General features: G+C 44.2%; 1 protein-coding gene across 1 annotated transcript in view; it reads right to left on the reverse strand.

Annotated features, from left to right (window-relative positions):
* Positions 1–7,197: 7,197 nt before the first annotated feature.
* CD247 (CD247 molecule) overlaps positions 7,198–24,272 on the reverse strand; it is a 52,792-nt gene continuing 35,717 nt past the window's right edge. The window contains 7 exon segments of the mRNA XM_057410557.1: positions 7,198–8,286; positions 9,771–9,812; positions 11,711–11,767; positions 12,742–12,777; positions 13,425–13,508; positions 14,905–14,958; positions 15,880–15,986. Coding sequence (XP_057266540.1) covers positions 8,221–8,286; positions 9,771–9,812; positions 11,711–11,767; positions 12,742–12,777; positions 13,425–13,508; positions 14,905–14,958; positions 15,880–15,986 — 446 coding nt within the window. The 3' untranslated portion in view covers positions 7,198–8,220.

A 24,272-nucleotide genomic window follows, 5' to 3' on the forward strand; every position in this document is an offset into this window, starting at 1 on the left:
ACATCTGACTTATCTTAAATGTCAATTGATATTTTCTTAGATAAAAATTTACTTTACAAAATCACCTGAGAGAGTCAAGTAGCTTCTCATGTTCATTAGAGTATTTTAGGACAGGCAGTCCAAACTTTCAATGATACTGGTTTTAAACAAGAAGTTTAAAATGCACATCTATTTATTGCCACATTAACTTTATTAAGAGTCACTATTACCCTGTTCCTGTTCTGCCTGAAATGGCTCACTGGTGTTTATCCACAGGGCCTGGATATAGCTGTTGGATATACCCCTGACTGTTACCTAGGATGGAGTGTTGTACCAAAGGAGTAAGCTGGCCTGCTGCCCCCACTGGGTTTATGGCTGTCCGTCCTCACATAGCCCACTCAAATTCCTTTGTATTTTTGCAACCAATACCTCTTACTTCTTCCTTCCTTTCCAGAATACCGTAGCAATACAGAATTCAAGATGTATACCTTGCAGAGATTTTACCCTTTTCAGTCATTAAATCTCACTCCTGTTGCTACTCATGAGTCCTTCTCTTCATTCCGGCGGGGAGACCCCTAAATACCATAAAGATTTTTGACAGAGGAGGCTTTGTTGTAAAGTTATTCACTTACAGTTTGCAATTTCTTAAAATGTTCATATCTTTGGCTCCGTGATCTGAAACATACCTGGTTCCCTGTATGTCAGTGCATACTGACATAGTATTGTCAGTATGCCATAGTAAGTAGTTGCAGTGCTTTGGGAACGATGAAGTGATTCCCATACTTGCATATCTTCACAGACAAACACACAAGAGTAATGCATGAAAAAGAACGTGGTATTTGTTCAGCTTACCTATCTTCATAAGATCCCAGGACATTCATGCTCTGAGCTTTTACCTCAGTGGGATGCTGTTAGGAGAGTGTTAGGAAGATTGCACTGGAATTACAAATTGTTTAACTGTGGGAGAAAAGACACCTTTTAGTTGAGTTGACAAATAAGGTCAGCATGTAGAACGTATCGCGTACTCCTCTTCTGACCATATTCCTAAAACCAAAGCAACTACTGGGCTTTGTCTTGGGGCTGCTCTTAGCTCTGGCAATGATACACTGCTAAGAACTGTCTGTAACTGGAATTATCTGGGCTCCCTCCCTCACTTACTCTTTCCTCTCTTGCTCCTTGTTCCTTCCCCCATCTTCCCTCAGCAAAAGGTAGCACCACAAAGCTCTGAGAACAATACCTGTGGGTAGCAGTTTGCTTCTGGCACCTTCATAAAATACCTCAACATAGCTTAGCATTGTCGCAGAACTGGTTTTAAACTGAAAAAATCAGAAGAGAAAAGCAAACTTTATAAATAGTGGAGATAATTCTAGCTGTAGAATTTAGCTGAACTGATGTTTATGATTGATAAACATGATTATGCTGTATGTATTTGAGATCCTGTTTATAGGTTACAACTCTATAGGGTCGGGTGGGTGTGGGTGGATGTTGGGGGCAGAGAAGGGGGTTGACTGTGTTAGAAGGAAAATGTTTGCTCCTGAATTTTTTTCCTTGTATCTGTCTTGCCAAAGGAAACATTTTGTCGCTCCTGCGTTTGGGATTGTCGTTTGGTTGGTTTATCTGTGGTCTAATCTGCAGCGCAGCACGTGGTGGCATGCAGGTTACTGATTGGGTTGCTGTTCAGGGTCGTTTCGAGTGTGCGCACACTTCCCTCCCTCTTGGCCTTTCCTTGCCCTTTTCTGGGATCTAAAGATGAGGCAATGCGTATCTGGGAGGCTCAGGGGAAAGAAGATGGCTGTACTGGGTTAAAATCAACCTAGGTGGTGTAAATCCATTTCAGTTAGTTAAGTTGCTCCAGAGCCGAACTGGATCCGTTGCGTTTGACTTTGGGGAGGGAGAAGAATGGTTGTCGCATCTTAATCTATCTGGGAGAGCAAAAGTGAAACAGGTTCCTTTTATCCCCTTTGTCTTGTTACTGAATGTAGGGCTTGTAGTGCTTGATAATAGGTGGAAAACTTAAACACTTCCTTTTTCTAATAGCAATGCTAATCCTGTCTAGACCAAAAAATATGAAAGAAAAAACCAAACTGAGAAGTGAAAGCTAACCTGCTCCTAACACTTGGCTGGTATGCCAGAAAGGGTGGAAATACTGACACAGACGTTGGAGAGGAGTTTTGAGCCAATTGTTGGCGAGGGAGTGGGTCCTTTTCCTGGCGTATGTCTTGATGTTGCCATGGGAGTAGCAGAAGAGCGAGTGGTTATTGCCTTGGGAGGGCGTTGCAGCCCCCTCAATCTGGACTCCAAGGCTCCCTTCTCATTTCCCTTCAAAGTGGATGGAATGGGAGGAGAAGGGAGGGGTGTGCATGGATGTGTGTGCAGGTGCATGTGTGCGCCTGGCTGTGTGTGTTGGTCAGGAGAGGTGGGTTTCCAAAGGAGCTCAACTAGACTAGGGCGGGCAAATTGCCAGTGGCCTCATAGGGAACCAAAGGCACTGATAAGTTGTCAGCTCTGCTGTTCTCAGAGCGGGTAAGAGGAAAAGCTGGGTGGGGTGGTTTTGAGCTTTGGGTCAGTGTCCCTTCCTGTAAGGACCTTGTTTCTTGTGGGTGCTCCCGCCTTTGCTGCGCAGAGTTGCTATGGCTCTGTGGTGACAAATGGTATGGGGACTTGCCCAGTGCTGCAGGTCTGAGGCTGATGTTGGGATATAGTCAGGGAAAACTGTTTCTTTCCTTCAAATGTGGAAGCAGTGTAGTCCAAGGTCAGAGTCTGTTCAAAAGCTTTTGTATATGGTCTTTCTCTTATGGGAGGGACCTTGAAGATTCCTTTCTTTGCTCCCCAAAGTAGCCTTGTACATGTTCATGTATCGTGCTGTTGGGCTGGGTTGTTTTATCAGTGAGCTCTTGTGAAGAAAGGGAGGAAGGAAGGGGGAGAGGTGGGTTGTCCAGCTACTCTTCCTCCGGACACCAGTCGGGTTGCAGAACTTCACTGAAAGCTTTACTAATAGAATTGTTGTTCTGACATTATGTAAAAGTGGTATTAATATTGTGTGACTTTTCAAAGAGCTAGTTAGATTTATAGATAGGTAGTAGGGATTTTGAAGAAATGACTTCTCAAAGAAAAGAGCACTTGGAACAAAAGAAGTGGAAAACAAAGTGTGCTTTAAGGAAAACAAATCTGAGGAAGGAAATGAAACAGCTTGTGGGAGGCGAGGGAAGATGATACCCTTTGGCGTTCCTTAGTGCTGCTGAGGCTCAGCCCCAGAACTGGAACATACCCCCTCTGCCTTATTTCATCTCTCTACCAATCAGGACATTGTTAAGTAGCTCAGAACAAAAAGTTGATCTGTCTTAAAGCTGTGTCGGTCTGCTGGTGTATATTCACTGGCAGAGCTTTACATAAAACCAGGAGATACTTAATTTATCACGTTAGCATCCCCTTTCCTCCCCAAATTCTCTCATCTGTTGTAGGCCCCACTTCAGGATTTGTACTGCCTTTGCTGAATTGTATAGCAGCAGCTACTTAAGCCCTGTTCCCTGAATGTGGTAGTGTTCTGTGCAGATGAAGCTGGCATGTTGCAGTGCTCTAGAAATCTGAAATGATTAAAACAGAAGGAATCCCAAGACCATGGCAATGGCATGCCAAGGGGCAAACCATGCAGATTGCACAACCCCCTTGAGTGAGAGCACCCGTGACACTGTCCTGAGAACAGGGCAGTTGAGACAAACCCATTAGTTCTTCCCCCATTCAACTCTCCACGTGTCGGCCTCTGTGACCCTGGTGCTTCCTGCACCTGAGTGAGTCTGAGGGGAAAGCGCAATGCGAACGACTTGGAGATCAGCGCCACTCCCTGCAAGTTCTGGAGAGTCAGCATGGGCCTCCGTGTGAAGCAGGAAGGGAAGGGATAGCTGCAGAGCTGCCAGCGGGTGGTTTGCAGGGTCTGGAGCAGCTCTGGTCCCCACGGGTGCCTTGCATGCCAGCCATCTATGGGAAGGACCTGGGCAGTGGTAGCTGCTTCATTCCCACCGGTGCTATTGTTCCATTTCCTTCCTCTGTGGTAGTATCTAAGGCTAGGTGTGAATAGGTGTGGGGTGTTTATCCGCCACAGGTACAGGAGCTGTCGTATACCTCATTTCTAACTCGTAACTGGGTAACTTGCTTTAACTTTCTCCAAACCCTACAGAGTTGCCAAGTCTGCCGTCCCTCCTTTGATTAACACAGAACTCTGGCCTATAGCACCCCGTGACCTGCAACCTGAGGAGTGACCCCCTAACGCCTCTGAATGTTGCTGCTTAAAAGCTACTGCAAAGTGAGGGCAAATTGCAATCGTATCTTTATTTCCTTTGGTTACAAGGGGTCCTCCTGATTAGTCTGTGAATAGCCACCCTCTTCCCTCCACTGTCCGCAGAAAAAGGCTGCCCGCGCTGCCTTTCCCATGCTGGGGCAGCGGGGCTGCACTGAGCTCCAGGGCTTGGAGGCGTGCTCAGCCCAGTGCTGTGTACATGCTACTCACTTTTTAACGTGACCAAAAAAAAAAAACAAAAACAAAAAAACAAAGGAAAAAGAAAAATGTTTAATTTTCTTCTTTATTATTTGACAATCCTGTATTCCTTTCCCTGCTCCCCAACCTGGCCAGAAGCTGCATCCTTAACCTGATCCATCTTTATCTGAATGTAGTTTCCCTACCCCCATGGGAAAGAGAAGCTTTGTCAGGTCACGGAGGCTGCTATAAGTCGGGAGGGGGAGGTTTCTTTGTTTTGTTTTGTTCTGTTCTTTTAAAATTTCCAGCCAAAACCAAAGATTTCCTAATGATTGTATAAACTCAAAACAAACAAACAAACCAAAGACAAAGGGCGTCTTCGGCACCAAGCCCACCTGTGAGGCTGGGCCTGGCTGGGGCAATGGTCTCTGAGTTCTGGCCAGGGGCTACCCCAGGTGAGGGGATGCTGCCCTGGGCCAGCCTCCAGAATGCCCTGGACGCAAATTCATGGACCCAGGTGCTGGGAGAGTGCAGCCTTGGGCTTCACAGGTGGGTTGAGGAGCTGAAGACTTGGGTGCAGGATTGGCTGCTCTGCTGGGTGCTTTAACCCTCTGGGGGCTGGGTGATGTTGATTAATACACGCTGAGGTGCACTTCTGAGCTTCCCCCCTTCCCCCTGTCATTGCTTGGAAGAGGCTGTCCTGTGTGAGAAATCCCTGAAAGAAGGAAAAGCAGCTTTTAATTTCTCCTCTAGTTCCTTTTTTCTAGATTTCTTTTCTTTTTGCAGCACCACTGTGCAACTATGCATTGTATTTCTCAACCTTTTATGCTAGGTAGATGCCTATGACTTTTTAACTTTTGGGGGGGGGTGCAAATGGAGGAACTTTTTACATGGATCTTTTTAATCTCAGTTGATTGGGGGGTGTTTGGTTCTAGGGTCATACAAGCTCTATCCCAAAGCAAAATCCAAATGTTAATATTATTAGCCTGATGCAGATACCAAAGATAATTTCTTTCCTGCAGAACCTTAGACTTGTGTATTAAGTACAATTACCCAGCACTTGCATTAGTCTAACCTCAGTAATTCCAAAGCTTAGATGTATATTTTGGTATATTTCTGGGATATTAAAGAATTGTTGTTTAAATTCTTGTTTGTTTCAGTGTAATGCTCTTAAAGTCATAGCATGGAGAAAACTGAACTTGTCCTATTCTTAGTAGTTTGAAATAATAGTATTTTTGTATGTTTTGGGTGTGTCTATGTATGTATTAACAGTTTTCACTGCCTAGGTGTTCATAAATAAATAAATACAACAACTAAGAGTTTTTAAACTGTACATAATATTCCATGAGGAATTTCCACCAGACCACCAATTTGGATCACATTTTCACTGATGGCCACTCCCAACTGGGGTTCTTTCTTTCTTTTTAAAGAGACAGCATGTTCTTTTGTTTTCTCCATTGACCTGAGGGTCTTTCTAAGCGGAAAGGGGTTTTCACTGTTTGAGGGATGGGCCAAAGAAGAAGTAGCTTAGATTTTTGATTTATAAAACCAGTATTTAATACATTAGTTTGTAAACTGACCCTCTGCACAAGGAATAGAGAGTGGAAAACCAAGCCCATTCTTCTAAAGCCAGTAAGGGTTTCCAGAGACGCAAGGATCTGTGAGTGCCTGTAACACCTAGGCAGTCCCTTTTTGCTTTGTTTCTGCTTAAGACAAACTTTGGGACTTGATGGTTTCACTGTTCTGTGCAGCTGCTTACACTGGCTGGGAGGGTTTCTTTTGCTTGCCCTTCCTCTTACATTGCATCTATGGGTGTCAGGTCAGCAGAACAGTTGAAATGGAGGGCCATGTGTGAGTACCCATCCCCAAGCGCAACCCAAGCCCTTCTTGAGACTGAAATAGGAGTCCCACACATTTCAAAACCTTGCTGATCGCACTAGTGGTGAGAGGGAAGGCAAAATGCTGTCTCTTTATAAAGATGTGCTTTATTATTATTTTCCCAGTGGTTGCCTACAGATAGCTGTAGGTATTGAGAGATTGTGTAGATTACAGTAAATCAGAATGAAAAGGTAGATTTTGTGTAGATGCATTTGTCTGCTGTAATTTTTTATATATATTAAACTTACTGTAATTGTACAGTTCATTTCTGTTGTAAACATCATTAAACCATTTTCCAAGTGTTTTAACATACATGCACTTGTTTGTATTTTTTTTAACTTTGCTGGGGGAAGGAAAGCTAAGTCCACTTCTCCCAGTGCATCAAACTGGGCAGCACATTGTTCAGTCATGCTCTTGGGTCTTGTCAAACCAGAGAAGAGCCCTGGTTTCTTTGCACACCACTTGAAGTGTCTGTTGTACTTCTGTGTTATCAATTCCTCTCCTAAAAGAAAACCAGCTTCAGTTCCTTCCTGAAGGCAGAGAGAAGACTCAGCTCATGCCTACCGTGAGTGTCCCCAAAACAACCACTAGATGCTGCTTGATGCGAGTTCCATTTATATATAAAGAGCTTATAGGGAGGTGAGGGGGAAATAACCTTTGAATTTCTTCCCCATTGTTCAGTGGTTGGTATTTTATGACTGCCAAAACTCGTGACCTCTACATCTTGCAAATATGGTTGTTGCCATTTAAAAAAAGAAAGCTATTTTCAGTACTCTTCATTCTTGCATCAAGAACATCATTAAGTCAGTAGCAGCGTTATCATAGCTTGTACCTTTCCCACAGCTCTCCACCACACCTGCACACAGCCAGGTCTTTGACAAACTTTATTAATTCCTCAAAAATACATGATTGAACCGGTATCGCTTTGGAATGACAGCTGCAGTGCTTTTAGAGGTAAGTTGGTGATGGACTGGTTTGGAAACTGCATTTACAGTGGCTTTTGTACAGTTTTGGTTGGCTGGAAGTGATAATTTGGGGCTGGTTTTGACATGACAGTTCCCAGCCCAATCCTTGCAAGGGGAACCTGGTCTGCAGTGATAGGTAAAGCCCTTCAGCCAAATGGGATTCTCCAGGGTGAGTTTTCCTGACTTTTCTAATATTACTGTCTTTATACAGGTCTGTTCTCCTGGCTTTGTTGTAACAAGGGATCTTCTGCATTCTGGGAAGTCTTTTATGCAGAGTATCTGGCTCCTGTTTCGCTCCAAGTCCCAGATGAGTGGCAATGCCAGTGCTAGATGTTTTCTTGGAGCTTAGTGTGTTTTCTTCACGTTGCAAAGCTGCCATTCAGCTGCTGTCCTTCACTACAGCAACACTGCCTCGCTTTTTACGGTTAAAAAAGTTGTCTTCCACTGATGCAGTTTTTAAAAGGTAGATTTGAAGCAAGAAGTTTAGCTGGCCTGTGTCAAATAGGCTTAAGATAAATACTACAGGAAATAACTATGGACCTATCTTTACAAGTTCTTTAAATGCACTGAAACTGTAATTACACATCTTGATACTCCTGGAAGGTGAGAGCTATGGAAACAGCTGTGTTTAGTAGGTGTGGGCTGGTCCCACAGCATGAATCTCTCAAAAATCAGCCTAATAACCACTGTTACTGGAATCAACTTTAAAGGTATGTACATTTTACTAGCTAAAGCCTGTGGTTACGTGGTTCAGGAGGAAAGGGAGAAGGGACTGACCAAGCCTAGCCATACTCTCTCTGCACCAACCAGTAGGTTGTTGCACTGAGAAAACACACAGTGCTTACTGTGGATGGAAAAGGCTGTCCCCCTCCTCTCCCCAAAGCAGGTGGGCATCTTGCACTCTGCCCACCCCTCTGTGACTCCCACTTAGCGGCGGGGTAAAGGCTGCATCTGAAGAGCATCATACGTGTCCTTAGTTGCTGTACTGAGTCCCTGAAAAAGAGAAGAAACAGGTAAGGTGCACATCGACCGCTTCCCTTTCCTAGCTGACTGGTCAGAAACGGGGTGGCTGGGACACAGTAGCATAATGCTAATTTTTTTTTTTTCCTGCAGAGGTTTTTACTCATGAGTGACTCCTTAGTCTTTGTATGGTGTCAACAGCCATCAGTTAACCGAAGGCAGGACACATCCTGAGTAACTGTTGTGAGCATATTGACTACAGCAACTCACCCTAACACGTTATGCAGACCTTAAGAGTACATTTTATTTGCATGTAATTGACTATTAAGAGCTAACTGAAGCTAGAGTGAACTTTGCTAACTAAACAACTACCAAATCATGAGCTTTGTTCTCTGGACTTCTTCTCTTTAATTTGGAAGGGAAGTCAGGTGCAATTCTGGGTAAGTTGGCAGCAGGGCTTCAGATCCCTGTGACTCACAAGAAGCATCCCCTCACAGCCCTTCCTGCGATGCAGCAGTTTACTCCTGCTAGCCTGCTTTGGTGGTGGTGAAGTGAGTGTTAGCACACAGGTTACAGATCCATGTTGCTGCTGTGGAACCAACTCCTGCAAGAGCATGGTGGCAGCAGATGTAGCAGAGCTGCAGGTCACATCAGCCCAGGAGGCTGCCAGAAGTGCAGAGGTAACAGGGGCTTCCAAGAGCAAGTAAGACAGGTAATAAAACTACTAATAAAACTTCTAGCTAGCCTTCACTCCTCTGCTGTGAGTGTTTAGTGGCATATGGGGACATGGATGAGACAGTGCTGCTTATCGGCTGCCTGTTACTATCACAGTAGGCAGGTTTTGAAGACAGGTGCCGTTAGCTACAAATATGCCATGTTACAGGAAAACTTCCTGGCATGTGCTGCATCAGAAGCAGATTTTTATATATATTTGATTTTGTCATTTTGAAATGTGAGTGGCAATGTACAGGCTTCTACAGAAAGTAAAATGCATTTTGGAACAATTAATGCCTGGCAGTCAAAATAAGGCCTTATTGACAGACTCCTTGCCCTCAGTGAGTTGTGTGCACCACTGAACCCTGCCAAGGCACCAAGGTACTGGGAGTGCTGACCCACGTGTGCTCTGTATGTGACTGAGATAGCTCAAAGCTTCCATGGCTCAGCCTGTGACTGCTGTTCGGCAACCTGAAGGTTTCCATGTACAGCATTAAACAATTAGAAGCAGAAAAGTTACGTGTCACCTGCTGCAGTCAAAAGGTTGTTCTCCATGTGGAAATGGTTCCTAACAGCAGCTAAACAAGTGTTCCTGCCACTTGTATTTAGAACATACAGGTGCTTTACCAAACTGCCAGTAGTGTGGGCCTTTGCCCTGAATCTGAGTAACTATCCTCAGAAAGGTGCACTGAAAGCTCTGCCTCCTCATGCACCTATAGGAGTGCTGTTAGATCTGTAACTACAGGCTGCAATTAAGCCATGAGGACAGATGAGGGGAGCAGTTGCTGGATGTTGTTACCTACCTGGTAGACGCCATCATTCCCTTTGCCTCGCCGTCTCTGCTGCTTTGGGACAGAAAAAAGCAGCATAGATTTATAGGTGCTTTCCCAGTTACACAAAAGGAAAGAAACCCCTGCCTGCTGCCATCCCATAGTGAGGGTCACTATGAGCTGTGCTTGGCCTGGACACTCCTCTGCACAGGAGGTGAAGCACCTGCAAAGTCTGGACCAGCCCAAACACACTGCAAGGGCTGTGAAGGAGAAAATAGCAAGGATTGGAAGTAAAAGGAAATTATTTTGTTTTCTGACATATTTTACTGTCATACTCTTATAATGCTGCTATTTGAATTACTCTATGTATGGAGATCTGGCAGCATTCATATAGCCACTTGTTTTACGAACTGAAGGCACACCTGAAAGAAATGGGGCTGTATTTTTGAGTTGCTGTATGTCAGCTGTTGTCTGAGGGAATCTGCCTTCTATTAGACAGACATTAGTAAGTAAATTCACGAGCACACATCTTATAAACTCTTCAGATGTTCAAAGGAACCACAGATAAGACTGTCTGAGGACAAAGTCATCCAGGATTCAATAGAACAGGTACTGGGACTGGCATGGTACAAGTCACACACAGAAACAAGGTCACTCAGACCAGGCAGGTACAAAGAAAAACCTTCTCCTTGAGCCCACTTGCTGCTGCATTCCCAGGAGTACTGGGAGCTGACAAGCAAGGTGGCTAAGTTGTGGTCCAGGTGAGGACAATGACAGCCAAGCTCAGCCCCTGGCTGGACTCTGGCACATCAAGCCCTTGGCTGTAGCACAGCACTGACCACATCATGAGCACAGGGCAAGGAGCAGTGCCTGCCACAATTGAAACTGCAGCAGCCTGTTAAATGATCACACAACCAAAATGAGGCAAGGGTTCTGGTGATCCCGTCCCCTCAGTAATAGAAAAAGTCATAAAAACATGGTGTAACTTCGTAACCCATGGCTCATAAGATGAGCTTGGCTGTGGCACAGAGGCTTTAAAATAGAAAAAGGAGATGGCATTAAATGTCAGTGTTACTTAAGCATTTCTCATCACTAGACTTCATTTTTGAAATGGACCTTTTATGTTTTTCAGGGGTAAATGCAAGTTTATGTATAAAACACTGACATAAAATAGAACCTGTGCAGGTCACATCAATTTTTCGTTTTGCCATAAGCAATGTCTCCAGATGGTTGGTTTTCAACACAAGCTTCCCTCCCCCAGCAGTTTGTGCACAGAGCTAAAACTAGCTATTTGCTGCTAGCCTGAGACTTAACCAATGTGTTCCTTCTTAAACACTGGACAGTGTAGGTGGAAGGAGAATGTTTTCCCCATTACCTGCTTGAAAACATGCACAAGGAGGAGGTTGCAAATGATTAGCTGTGCCTACCATTCAGGCCAGCCTCAATAGCCAGAGGGGAAACAATGAACCTCTAGCTCTGAATGTCTCTGGAGGAACATGCTCAACTACTATGAGTTGCTTGGCCACAGATGTTTTACTGCTTGAAACCAGACATTTCCTTCAACTGTTCCTCACCCATCTCATACCCTCTGCCTCTTCAGATGGGGCAGCTGTTAGAAGTATTCTGTCCAAAAGTTGACATGGTTTCCCTTGACATTATTCAATGCACCTGGGGACACTGCCGGAGTATGGGCTGTGTTCTAATGCCAATGGAACCAAGCTTACTATCTGATCTCCACCTTGGTTTGTGGCAGCTCAGTGCTATGGCTACATGTCTTAGTTACTGCTGCATCAAACGTAGTGGTTACTACAGGAAATAGGTAACTACTCACAGCTGTGCCTGTAAGTGCTGTGCAACACAAGGACTTTGTTGTGTGAGGCAGATACATGCAGCCAGGGCTACTGCTCTGTAAGGGAGCAGGAATGAAGAATTTTTCATCCCAGTCTTCCATTAGGAAGGAAAGTAGGACTTACCTCACCCTTCATTCCAATTTCACTGTATGCCTCACCCATCTTGTCCATCTGCAGTGACTACAAGCAGAGAAAGGGAAAGAGTCAGTGTGTTATGAGAAAAGCCAAACCAGCTGCTGGTGACTGCATACCACACCTGTGCTTCTGGGGCTGCCTTGCCTTCAGAACTTCACTATATTCCAGAGAAGAAGGGACAGTGGTAGGATTTGACCAAGGTGCATTTGCATAGATGCTATACATGATCACATCTGCTTAGCATATCGATACCACCTCATCTCCAGACACCAAAGTGAATATAAATCAACCCTCCACCAAGTCATTTATCTAGACTAGCACCAGATACTACAGTCAGAGCTCTCCAAAGAAAAGTTTTAAGTAGTATTTGTTTAGGAGAAGAACATAAACATGCAGCTCAGGCCTAGAGAAAAGGGAAATCTAACACTGCAGGGTGAAGGTTAAGAAAGGGGAGCTTTTCCTTTCTTCGTCTGGCAAAGCAGTCCCCAAATACTTGTGCCCAGCTGTGATCAGAGTGGCTGATTCAATAATAAAGCAAGCACTGAACACCCAGGAAGACCCAAGTTAAACAAAAGTATTAGCATTTGTGCTCCCTTGCAGCACAGACCACCAATTTAGCCAGAGTTAAATCACTTATATCAAGAGGTGCCTAAGCAGCCGCTCTTAGACACACTGGGATTTGGCTTTTGTCAGACAGCAGCCAGAGAGGCTGGAGAACAAGCAGCATCAGTCACATGGAATGAAGGTTGGTTAGGCAATAATGGCTAACATAAAGGGATCAGCAGGTATCTTGATCCAAATTCTTTTTCCCGTCTGTACAGGCATTCAATGTTTTTCTCACAGAGAAGTGAAACAAATTTTTCTAGCAAAAAGGGGGAGTAGAAGGAAGTCTTTGAAAGCAGCTGCTAAGTTTGAACCAAAGCTGATATTGGGTAGGGGGAAAAAAGTCTCCTATGACATAACAAGTCCTGTTTCCAGCTGTCCCTCCCTTTCCTCTCCCTCCAACTCTCTCTACTCACAGTGTAGACAGTGTCCTGAGGGTTCTTTCTTCTCTGCTGTAAAACAAAAAAAGAAAGTTGCCTGCACGTTGCAGTACCACCAGCATTCCCCACCACTTTGTATGTGCCTGTGCATTTGTTCAAAGGCACAGCTACAGCTCTGTGGTCAGGCTGTGCCCCTTACAGCCCATCCTGCCTCCACCCATAAGCTCTGGAAAATTAATTTCATTAAAATAATTGATAAAATTGAGTGCTTCTCTGCCCAATCCCAACAGCTGCCACCTGCAGGCAAACCCTACACACTGATGCAGGTTTCCCCTCCCTTCTCCTTTGAAACTGTTGGGCTCTGCAGAAGGCAGACACAGTTTTTCTGACTGCTGTACTATTCCATTGACACTTGTCTGGTGGCATCATGTGCAGTGAGCTCTCGTGGAACACCCACTGCTGCCTTCACACAGGAACATCTGCCCTGCTTCACATCCGGCGCAAGGCTGGGTGGCATTTCCTACTCTGGGTGGCTTGCAGCGCTCAGCAAGGGCGAACAGCAAAGGGGAGGAGGAAGTTTTATTCCTGTCCCCACCATGCTGACAGCCTCGGAGTTAGTTACTACATGGATTTTGCCATCCCTGCCTGCATGTCGAACAGTGTTAGATGGGAGAAGGAAGGAACCATACTAAAAAGGTGCCTGTGTGAGAGGAAGATACCTGGTGTCTCCCACCCAGCTCAGGGTCTGGACCTCGCTTTGCCCCCAGAACATCATATTCATGTCTGTGCCCTCGAGACAGTTTCTGAAACAAAAAAGGCAAGAGGCAGTGACAGACATTGTGATCACAAGAAAACAGATACTGACTTAACACAGGAAAAGAAGGGAACACCTTTTGGTATCCAACTTAATGAGTACTATAACTGAGCTCAAAACTCTTTTTATGCCTTAATGCAATTGTCAACAGAAATGTCTCTGACTAAGCCATGGCAGTTAGTGGCCTGTGCAGCATAAAGCACAAGCCATTGTATCAAGAATCTTTCTTTAGTAGAAATGAGTTGAAAATGACAGCACACAATTGGGGAGGACACTGACATTCACGCTTTCTCTCCCACTGGTGGGTGAAGATCCGCGAGCTTGAGTTTTCTTGCAAAGTGGCTCATTTAAATTTGCAGCAATAAGCTACAGATATTTTATGCTCAACACATTTCTTAGCTGGGAAAAGTTAGCTTGGAAAAAGGCAAAGAAGAGCTTTCAGGTCAGAATAACACAGCTGACAGTGGTACTGAAAAAGGAATGGGCAACAGTTCTTAAACTGAAAAAAAAAACCACACGTTAGCATTCGTACGTTACAGTTAAACTGCAGAATTTGTTAGAGGATGTGGCTATGGTCAAAAGCGTGAGAGAAAAAATTAAAATCACAAGACAGCTAAACATAGCAAAAATAGCAGTTTAATGCTGCCATGAGTGAACAGTTTAGCTATGAAGGACATTCAGGATATTGTCTCTGTCCTCTTTCACTGCCTAAAAAGCCATCTGATGCTGGCTATGATCAGGGTACAGTGTATGAGGTACAACTCAGGTATGACCTGGTACAACAGGTCTCTGGGCAGGGCAACAGGAAAGCTGAATGGGGACAGCTGGGTTGTGGTGACTCAGGCTCTGCACACTTCATCATACAAGAGCTACAGTTGCATGAAGTCGGCAACAAAGCATTCCTGGGCATTTGCCTGTTCTCCAGCCCACATCAAACAGCACTGGAAACACCTCTGATTTGCCTGAGGAGCAGCAGTCAGTGAGAGCTGCAAGCCAGGGGGCCAGGTGAGAAACTGGGGTGTGCACATCATGTGTAAAAGCCTGGTGGCTACATACACTCTGTCCAACATGCTCTCTCAGGCATGTTGCACAGCGCAGCACACCGAGCAGTGCTTCTGAAATGCTCTGCATTTCTGGTATACTTTCTGCTCAGTGGATCAAATCAGGAACCTACAATCCATGTATTCGTCTAGCGTCCAGCCAGGTATGTGGCAGCAGTTGCCCTTGCTGGGTTTTATCTTTCCTCCTTGCAATTGCTGTGCTGCACACTTGGGTATAGTCCTTTCATTAGTTGGGTCATCTGGTTCACAGGCAATTCACTCCCTCTAAGTAAGTGCCCCGAAAAGTCTGGGTAGAAGATTTGAAAACAATCAGTAGTTACTTACATTATACACATCATCCTGGCCTGGTTGCAGCTGATGTTCAGAGGCCTGGCTAAGCTGGAAGAGAAAGTATGCTGTGAGCAGAGACAGTGGCTCCATTCAGTCCTTTTGTACCCTCTCTCCTACAAGTTACTTGCATCAGAAACAGGGCAACCCATAAGCAGCCACCCTAGCTTTTAGGTAGGTTTGTATATAGGCATAGGATAAACTTGACTTGTTTTTTAAAAACATATTTCTAGTAACTTGATGTTACTCAGTCCACCCCTTTCCTCATGAAAGTGCCATTACTGTCCCTAAGCCTTTGGTGGGACAGTTCCTGTCATATAATTAGCAGAGCTCTCAGAGCATTTACGTATCTGGAAACATACATATATCCATCATGTCATGTCATCTTCTGTGGAAGTGCACTAAAGCCACTAAGTGTCTCCCTAGATGCGAAACAGCTACTGTTGATGTTGATGGTAACGGCAGCCCATCAAGTTGCATCCATCCTGTCCCCCTGACTCCTCTCCTGTGGTTGTTAGGATTATATCATTTGCATCATCACACTCATACTATCAAATGTATCTAACTTCTTGAGACATTTTAATATATCCTTCACAAACTTGGCATTTGTCATGAATTTGCTGTGTATTCCCTCCTCTCTTTCCAGTGACAAAGCAGCAGAAGACACCGTGTCACTCTTAATCAGGCATTTCCCAGATACAATATCCAGAATCTCTGTCTTCATCCATAACCATAGTATCAAAACACTCTCACATACTCTCTTCCCCACCATTCATGAACCTCACGGAAGAACTCCCCCAGAGTGCTCAGGTTGGCCCCAGAAAAGGAAGAAATATAAAAAAATAGAGAGAAAATAGATTTTAAAAAGGTCTTAATCTGAAAGACATACTTCCTCTCCACCCCCACTTTCCAGCTCAGCCCGAATTTTTTACAACCCCAAAGCCAAATGCATCAGTGTTTGGATAGACTGACCTTTGCCTTCACAAACAGAGCTGTTATGATGACTGCATAAATGAAGAGGAATCCATCCAGTAAGTAGCAGAGTCTTGGGTCTGTGAGCCCAAGAACTGGTACAGCATCTGTACAGAGACATCAGATACGTCAAAAAACAAGGTTGCTTATATCACTGGGTGCTTGACAGCATCAATGTGGCAGCGCTGCATAGTGCTTCATCAAAACAGTCAGTATAAGGGCAAATCTGTGCATTTGCAAAGGAGGTGGAAATCTGTATTAGAACCATAGGATTGATTAGGTCAGAAGGGACCACTGCAGGTCCAACGCTCCCTCTAAACAGGCTGTCCAGTACCCCGGTCAGCTGAGTTAGAGTATCTCCAAGGACAGAAATGCTCGTGACCTCCTTCAACCAATGCAGGACGTTTTATCCTGGGTTTCCCACCCGCAGAGCCTGCATGGAGATCTGCATGGAGATTAACCAAGATCACGGCAAGAAAACCTCACACAAAGCATTTGTTTTCTGGGAAAACCCAGCAGCACCTCCTGCAAGGATTCATTACTGGTCCTGGTTAAGGATTTGTCCACCAATTAAAACTTGTGCGTGTGTTGTGTGTGTGAGAAAGTGTGTCTGTTTGACAAAAATTCAGTGAAAGTCTTCTTAGGACAAAATTTTGTGTTAAATGTAAAAAGAGACTGATACCACCACAGTTGGCTGGAGAGCTGCTGAAATCACTATTCAGAAGAGGAATTTTAGATGCATCTCTGTAGCTCAGGTTATACACTGTAACCTTAAAGCTGCAGAGTCTTCTCTGTGAGTGTTCTCTTGGTTTAGGGATGCTGGAGACCATTAATCCTGCAAAGAGAACTATGAGCAGGAGAGACAGACATTTAACCTCGGATGTCTGGACACATCCATGAGATACCCATGAGTCATCCTGATGTGCTTTTGGTTTGAGAGGAAGGTTTTAAACCTGAATTCCCTGCACAAGAACCACAACCACAGGCCTCTTTTTGAATGGATTGCCCCTAAAATATTATTAATTTTTTGTATTTAAGATAAGTATTAAAACTTTCCTGAGGGAGGAAAATCTACCGTTACCCTAACTGAAAGCTCAGTAAAATTGTTACATGGAAGATGTTGATGTTCATTGCATGATGTTAACGCTGCATATGTTTATACCCTGACACATATAGCAGGGCACAGTAATATTGTTGGTCTCCAGCAGCTGAAACTGATGAAACCAGCTTTTCAGTTCATAAACATGTAGTAAGTTCATAAGTGTCACTAAAAGAAAAATTAAAGCAATTCAGGTCAAGCAGCCTATATAACTATAGATCCTATATGCAGTTCTAGGCCCATCCCCAAAGGAAAAGCTGTATTGCACAGTTATTAAAATTAAAAAAAAAATCACAAATTAATCTGGGATGTGCTTTGTACAAAGAAGTGGAGGGAGTTCAAAAGATAAAGACAAGAATGATCAAGAGCCTGTGAAGCCCTTCACTGAAGATAAATGGAAAAGAGTTGGTACAATTCATCTGCTTCCTAAGGCAAACAAAGTATGGCAATTCTTACTAACCACGAGTGATGGAGGGTAGCTGAACCACCCAGTACAGTGCATGGTGGTGAGTTACCCCAGTGCTGAGAACAGGACCATTCTGCGTACTGCATACTGGTGTTTCTCCCTGCCCTGTCAGGCCATGCTGATTATTTCATTAGGAGGATCTTGCAGGTGACATTCAGGCAGTCAGCACTGTGAGGAAGCCTCCTTCACAGAACTGAAGTTAAAGGTGATGGCCTGTTGCACTGCTCAATTGCAAGATTTGCATGAAGCATGACTGAAAAGCTGTGCCTGGGTACTTGGTAATGTATTTGTAAATTCTCAAGCAGATGATGATACAATCACTGTTCCTACTGAGAGCCTAACACAACAGAAAAAAATAATTCCCAAACAGGGTATTTGTTTGCTTGGCTGAACCCTGAGCTCACATTCTTCTTTTTTTTCTGGTTTTGAATCATATGTTTAGAAACAAATCCATGGAAAAAAAATAAGATTCTAGATTATTTTCCTTCTCCCTCTTCTGTTTCTATGGTATTAAAAAGAAGGTTCAAAGCATTTTATAAACAATAATCTTCACCACTTTATTTTTTTCAGGATTATAAAACCCCATATCTCGGGGGTAAATGAAGACAGAGATTAAGTTACTTGCCCAATGCTGGGTATTAAACCAACAAACTAGCTGAGATTAGCTTCCTAGTGTTTTCCTTCTGAACAGTCACAGGACAGTATTATATGCCAGAGTTGGTTCAACACAAAACCAGTGTGAATTGCTTTAGGTTTGGCAGCTAAAATGCAGCACTGGGGAAACACAGCTGTAGAGCATCCAGAGGCAATCTGTTTCTAGCAGTAATTAAGCTGCTTTCACACAGTACAGCAGCCTGGCCTCGAGCTGCATGTGTCCCGAAGCAGAAACACAATGTAAGGAAGGTGAGCAGCCTGACACAGAGCCAGCCAGAGCCAGGAAGCCTGGGGGTATCTGAGATGCTGCTGAGGAAAGCTCTGGGGATCCTGGCCCTGACTCTCCTCTTCCTGTTCCAAAGCAGAGCACATTCACACTGTCATCTCCAGTCCCATATTTTTCCAGAACTAATAAACTCCCCAGACCAGATGCTCAAGGGGACATAGAGGTATATGTAGGAGAAGTCAAGAATGCAGGGGCTCAGCTGTAGCTCCATGTGAGCTGTGGTTAACCTTGGCTGACTCTGCAGAGCCACCCAGGTGCCTAGGTGGTGCTTATCTGGGGCACTCTGGCCTCCAGTAGCCCAGGCAATGGGTTAAAGCTGTTCAGTGAGGGAAATCCTGCTAGACGTAGTCCAGCTGCAATGGTTCCTAGAGACATATGTTTTGAGGCAATGATAGAGTCCAATGTTTAGAAACAAACCAAGAAAATTAATTAGTTTATGTCTTTTCCTTCCTTAGCATTTTTAATTTCTGTATTCTTAAAAGAAAAAAAAAAAAAAGATGTGAAGAACCTTCTCAATAATAACCTTTGCAACAGCTTTCCAGATTAGAAAGTGAGAGAGAGAAAAAGGCAAAACATTCAAGGCCTATTGAAACAAAGGTCAAAGAGATATGAAGCATAATGAATAACTAGCAGTTAAAACAGTTAAAAACAGATAGCATCCATTTATATGAACACAATCACTTTAGGGTTTTAAACTGCTAGAGGAGAGATTGCTGCCTCTTCAACATTTGCACAACACACACAGCCAGAAGCCCAGTCCCTCAGGCACCACCAAAACACACTCCCTCCCCCCCCATCAGTCCTGAACCTGTTTGGGGGGCTGAGGCTAAGGCTGCACTGCTGCTGTTGATGGTCCTTTCCAACCCTAATCATTCTATGATGTGCTGATGCTGGGAGCTCGGCAGAGCCAATAGGCATGAGGGGAAGTCACATTCAGCTGCCTCATGCAGCGTAAAGCACAAATAATGACCATTTTACTGATAATTCCTACTTTGTTAACCTTACAGATTACCCAGTGCCTACTGCAAGTTACATAATGTCTTTTCATATACCAGTGGTTTACCAGTCCAAATTTCAGCAGTCCAGCAAAGTACAGCAGGGTTTTAAAGCAAGATGTCCAAGTACAGGCACGTGGCACAGATAATGTCAAGTCACAGGCAGCGGAGAAGACAGTTACATTGCATTGTAAATTGATGTCAGGCTTACTGCTTAAATGTGGCTTGGGCAAACAGCATCCCTCTCTCTCCAGACATCAAAAAAGAATTGAGTCACAAGTCAACATCCATCTATGCAAATACACAAGGGCTTATGGATGAGGTCAGAGTGGTGCTCTTGCTCAGGAGGGAAGCAAGCTTTGAAGGAATAACAATTACAAAGTTTGCATTTACTCCTGCTAACCACATGCTCTTACTCAAGTAGCTGCACAGTTAGATCCCCCTGTTGCACAGCAGGAACATTTACTCATAGACCAGGATGTTAAGGAAAACCAGAAACAAATTATGCAACCTACAGCATTAGGTTATTATGCTTTTGCTTGTTTTGTTTGGGTCACTTTTTTTTTTTTTTTTAAGGAATTTGTGGAGGAAAAGTTTAGAAAGTTTGTACAAGGAGTTGACGCAGGCTGAGGAAGCACTGGCAGAGCCATAGCAGATGAGGCAGTAGGGAAGGAGACCAAGTCAGTTAGGGGAACACTGCTGCATTTTGTGACAAGGTTGCCAGCTCAGCCTCAACCCCCAGCTGCCTGCCAGCGCATTTGGGACTCTTTCCCAAGCTGTGCTTCTGCCATTAAGTTGCTTCCTAGCACCTCCTCCTTCCAAAGCCTGGACTTTTCTCCCTTCTTCTCTCCTCCCACCCAGCAATGAAGCTCTGCCTTTCTCTATGCCCAGGCACTCTCTTCTGCCGCTGAAGGTCCATGAACCCACATGCCTGAACTGCAGGCTGGCACACATCTCTCACCCTGGTCCACAAACACGTCCACGGATCCACACTGCCAGCTCCCCATAACAACCTCTGTGGCCTTTTACTTTTTAAAGTATGCTAGGGAGAAAAAAAATAAAAATAAAAAGAAAAAGAAAAGGCAATTCACAGCAACTGCCAGTGACAAGCGACACTCCACCCCCCCCGCTCCCCGCAGCAGGTCAGCACAGCCTCATCAGCTGAGAGGTAAGCCCAGAGGCGGGTGGGGAGCTGTGCTGCAGGTGCCTGGCATGGCAGCCCGCCCTGTGCAGTGTGGTTTTGAGAGCAGCATCACCCCCCAGCTCAGTCCCAGCACATGCTGCTGCTTTTCTCCTGCTTCAGGCTCACAGGAAGCCAAGGAGTCCCAAAACACATAGCCAGACACATCCAAAACACAGCACAATCAGCACCCCGAGGCTGCCTATGGCTCAGTCCACAGAGCTGGCCTTCACTGCCGGCCCTCAATGCTGGCCCCCCAAAGTCCCAACAGGGATTTACTGAAGTGAATCACTAAAACGTGGCCTGGACCCTTGAAACACATTACTCCATTTTTTTTTAAGCAGGATTTTCCCTCTTCAATGTTTTTAGTGTGCACCTGGATTAAGTTACACCATGATTCTTGGTAGTTGCTTAAGAAATACCGACTGTAAAAGCTGAACTACTTGTAAATTCAGACCAAATCTGTCCACCACAAAATCATCTCTCTCTGTCTCTTTAAATGATTAATTTGAGAATTTTTAGGGGTTACCAGAATTCAGTTAACACAGTTATAAATAAAGAGTTTTATACTGTGGTTACATACAAAGGTGTTTAAAGACAGAAACAGTAGTGCCTTCTCCCAGCACCTGAGAGCTGCCACAGATACACATTAGGGAAAAGCAGGCAACCTTTCTCCAGCAGCTGTGATCTGAGGGCCTCACAGTCGCTGCATCCAGTTCACCCCACTTCTATCCCCTACGTATCTTCCAAAATCTCATGCTGCAGTTTGTGTTTCCACAGCCCCCCAGCACACAAACTTTCTCAGCTAAGGGTGCCACCACACCACACTACACATCAGTCACTCACCAGATCTTCTCTATGGAAGTCAAACACACGGAGAAGCCATATGTGATGGATCTTGCCACACTGACACTCTCTGAAAGTGAACTCAAGAGCTGTCTGGGTTTGGGGCAGAAAGGGAACAGGGATGAGAATCCTGCTTGGTGCTACTCTCCAAGTATATGCAAGTTTGCAACTGAAAGGAGAGCCCAGACTAAATGCCTGAAAGTTAGCCACCTAAAATTATGAAAGATAATCCTGTTCATAAAGAACATATCTATTCTGAAGTTTATTTATATTTATACATTTCTATGTTTTTTTACTTACAGATATCAATAATAAAAATACCTGGGACACTCCCAAGACTGAAGAAGCAAAGGTCAAATCTTTCGTCACAAAATGAAGAGGTTCTTCCATGCCATCATTTAGGCACATTGATGGAAAGAGCAAAAACAACTGAAGGAAGAAAGGGTCTGGATTACACCAGGCATGGTGCATTAACAGGTCTAATGTGTTAGAAATGAGTGAAGTGAAAGATGTTCCTTGCACCAAACCAAGTCTGTGAAGCCAGGAGGCTTCTCCCTTTATGCGGAGACGAACAATAGCCCTGTTGATCATTAAACTGTTTTAATTGTATTACAGGGCCAAGTAACACTTTCAACATAAAACCCTTCTGCTACCATACCTGCACAACCAAGACACCCAAGGAAAGCCGGCAGGCTTTTAACACAGGAGGATACAATAATCCCACCACAGCAAAATTACATTGAGCTCACTGCCTGAAAAAATGTCCAGGTTTGTCTTTCCATAGCAGCCACTGCCTTGGCATAAAATCTTCAGAGCTATTTACATTACTGGCTTGCTTTTCTTTTTTTCTTTTCCCTCACCACCAGTTTCTTCAGCATTAAAGAATTTTCACGTTTGTCACCAATACACCATCATGTATTTGTGAAACACAACATGGCCCTCGGCACAGCTTGTGCCCATGAAGTTTGCTGTTGTCCTCAGCTTCAAAGCCAAGGAGCAAGCTGCTATTACCATATCAGATGTTAGGCAGCCAGAATAATTACATTCAATTTCAGGTCATTAACTTTTGATTTTTTATACCAAAGACTGTTAGCACTGTGAAAACATGAGGTCAAGTTGCTTCAGGATGCTCGTGAGCCCTTCAGACTTCTTCTAGGGTGCCTTTCAGGGAGGCAGTATTGCAAAGTTCCAATAAAACACTTTTCCTTCTGACGTTTAGGAAGAAATAGATTCAAAAGGAGGAAAATATTATAATGCCATAAAAGGCCAAACATTTTCTAGCACACCATGAAATAAAGACTGATAGAATCCAGGGTACTTTAACTTGAGCTAGACCGGAAGATCTCCAACAGCTGTCTGATTTGTGAATAGAGGACACGGTGTGTGCAGCTAACAACTTCACAATCACACCTTTCCAGTTTGACAGTGAAGATACCATTAAATAAGACAATCCTGCACCCTCCAAATCCTTCCAGAGCCGTGTCAGAAAGGAAGGAAGTGCTTTGCTCATCTCTGGGAGGGGACTCCTTCCTTGTTTATCAGTCATTCTCAAAAAAAGCAACTTCTTTCACTTCTCAGTTTTGCAAGAACATGGTAAAAGGGCTTTCCTGAAGTAAACCTACTGTTGCCTCCTAGAGACACCAAACCATTCACAGGGTGACTGTAGAACCTGGATATCCAACAAGCTCAGATGACAGATGCAAGCTGTGCAGCTTCTTCAAATTCTGTAGGGGTTTTAGATTAGGCATGTGCTTTTACTAGACCCATCTTCATCAGGGGTAGTAGAAGTTTAATCCAATTAATGCAAAAGATGTTCTCTACTGTAAATTTTCTCTTGTCCAATTAAATCTCGTGTTAAGTGTGTCAAGAGGCAAGACTTATTATTCAAATGGCTGTTGCTAGATCACTTACCCCTGCCCTTCCCCTACCAATTCTGTCTATGCAACCCACAATAGCAACTCACACCAAACTGATTTACTGTTAGGTAGTCTTCTACAACCCAGTGCACATGATGAAGGACTACTTAAAAGAATTCAGTCTACACATCTTGGCTCACTGGGAATCCCAAAGATTTGGGCTACATGCCACAAAGCTGAAGAAAGAGACACAAAGTCAGACACAAGATGCTGTTGATCACAATCAGGTGTGTTTCTCTGTTCAGTAAGCACCTCACAGATGTGGTAGATGTTTCCCTAGCACTTTAAAATAGTGCTTTTAAGTTAGACTTTACAAAAAGCAGTGGAAGTATGGTTATGCTAAACAGCTCACAGCCCATGGCTCTGGTAATCAAATATACTGATAACATGAAAAATGGTTCCCAACTTGCATCCCCCACTCCCTTTTATCCTAGGTTCAGGCTTCCAAAAGTCATTAAGCTTATGCTGGCTATCACTATTGTCAGGAAATGGTTTTCTATTAGCTGGGTAATAAAGGAATAGAAATATCCATGCACAAAATAGCCTGTATCGGTCAGCAAACACAGACTTCTTAGTGTCTTTTCTTTTTGTCTTACTGAAGGGAGGGACTACTCAGTTTGACATAAGCTGTGAAATCAAAGTGCAGAGATGCACAAGCCCAAAAAGTGATGTAACAGGGTTGTTTTGTCTCTGAGCTCCACTGCAGCTCTCTTGATCAGCTGCAAGAAAGGAGAAAAGTAGGAAACTTTTCTCTCACAATGATGCAAACTAGAGGTGGGTGTGCTGGAAGGAGAATTGCAGCTACAAGGCTATTTACAGACTTGGGGGTGTTGGTCGATGAGAAACTTAACATGAGCCAGCAGTGTGAGTTCGCAGCCCAGAAAGCCAACCGTATCCTGGGCTGCATCCAAAGGAGCATGACCAGCAGGTCGAAGGAGGTGCTTCTGCCCC

The sequence above is a fragment of the Pezoporus wallicus genome, unplaced genomic scaffold, assembly GCF_028554395.1.
Source record: "Pezoporus wallicus isolate ANWC-B61680 ecotype Strahan unplaced genomic scaffold, APGP_CSIRO_Pwel_v1 contig_229, whole genome shotgun sequence".
Lineage (NCBI taxonomy): Eukaryota > Metazoa > Chordata > Aves > Psittaciformes > Psittacidae > Pezoporus > Pezoporus wallicus.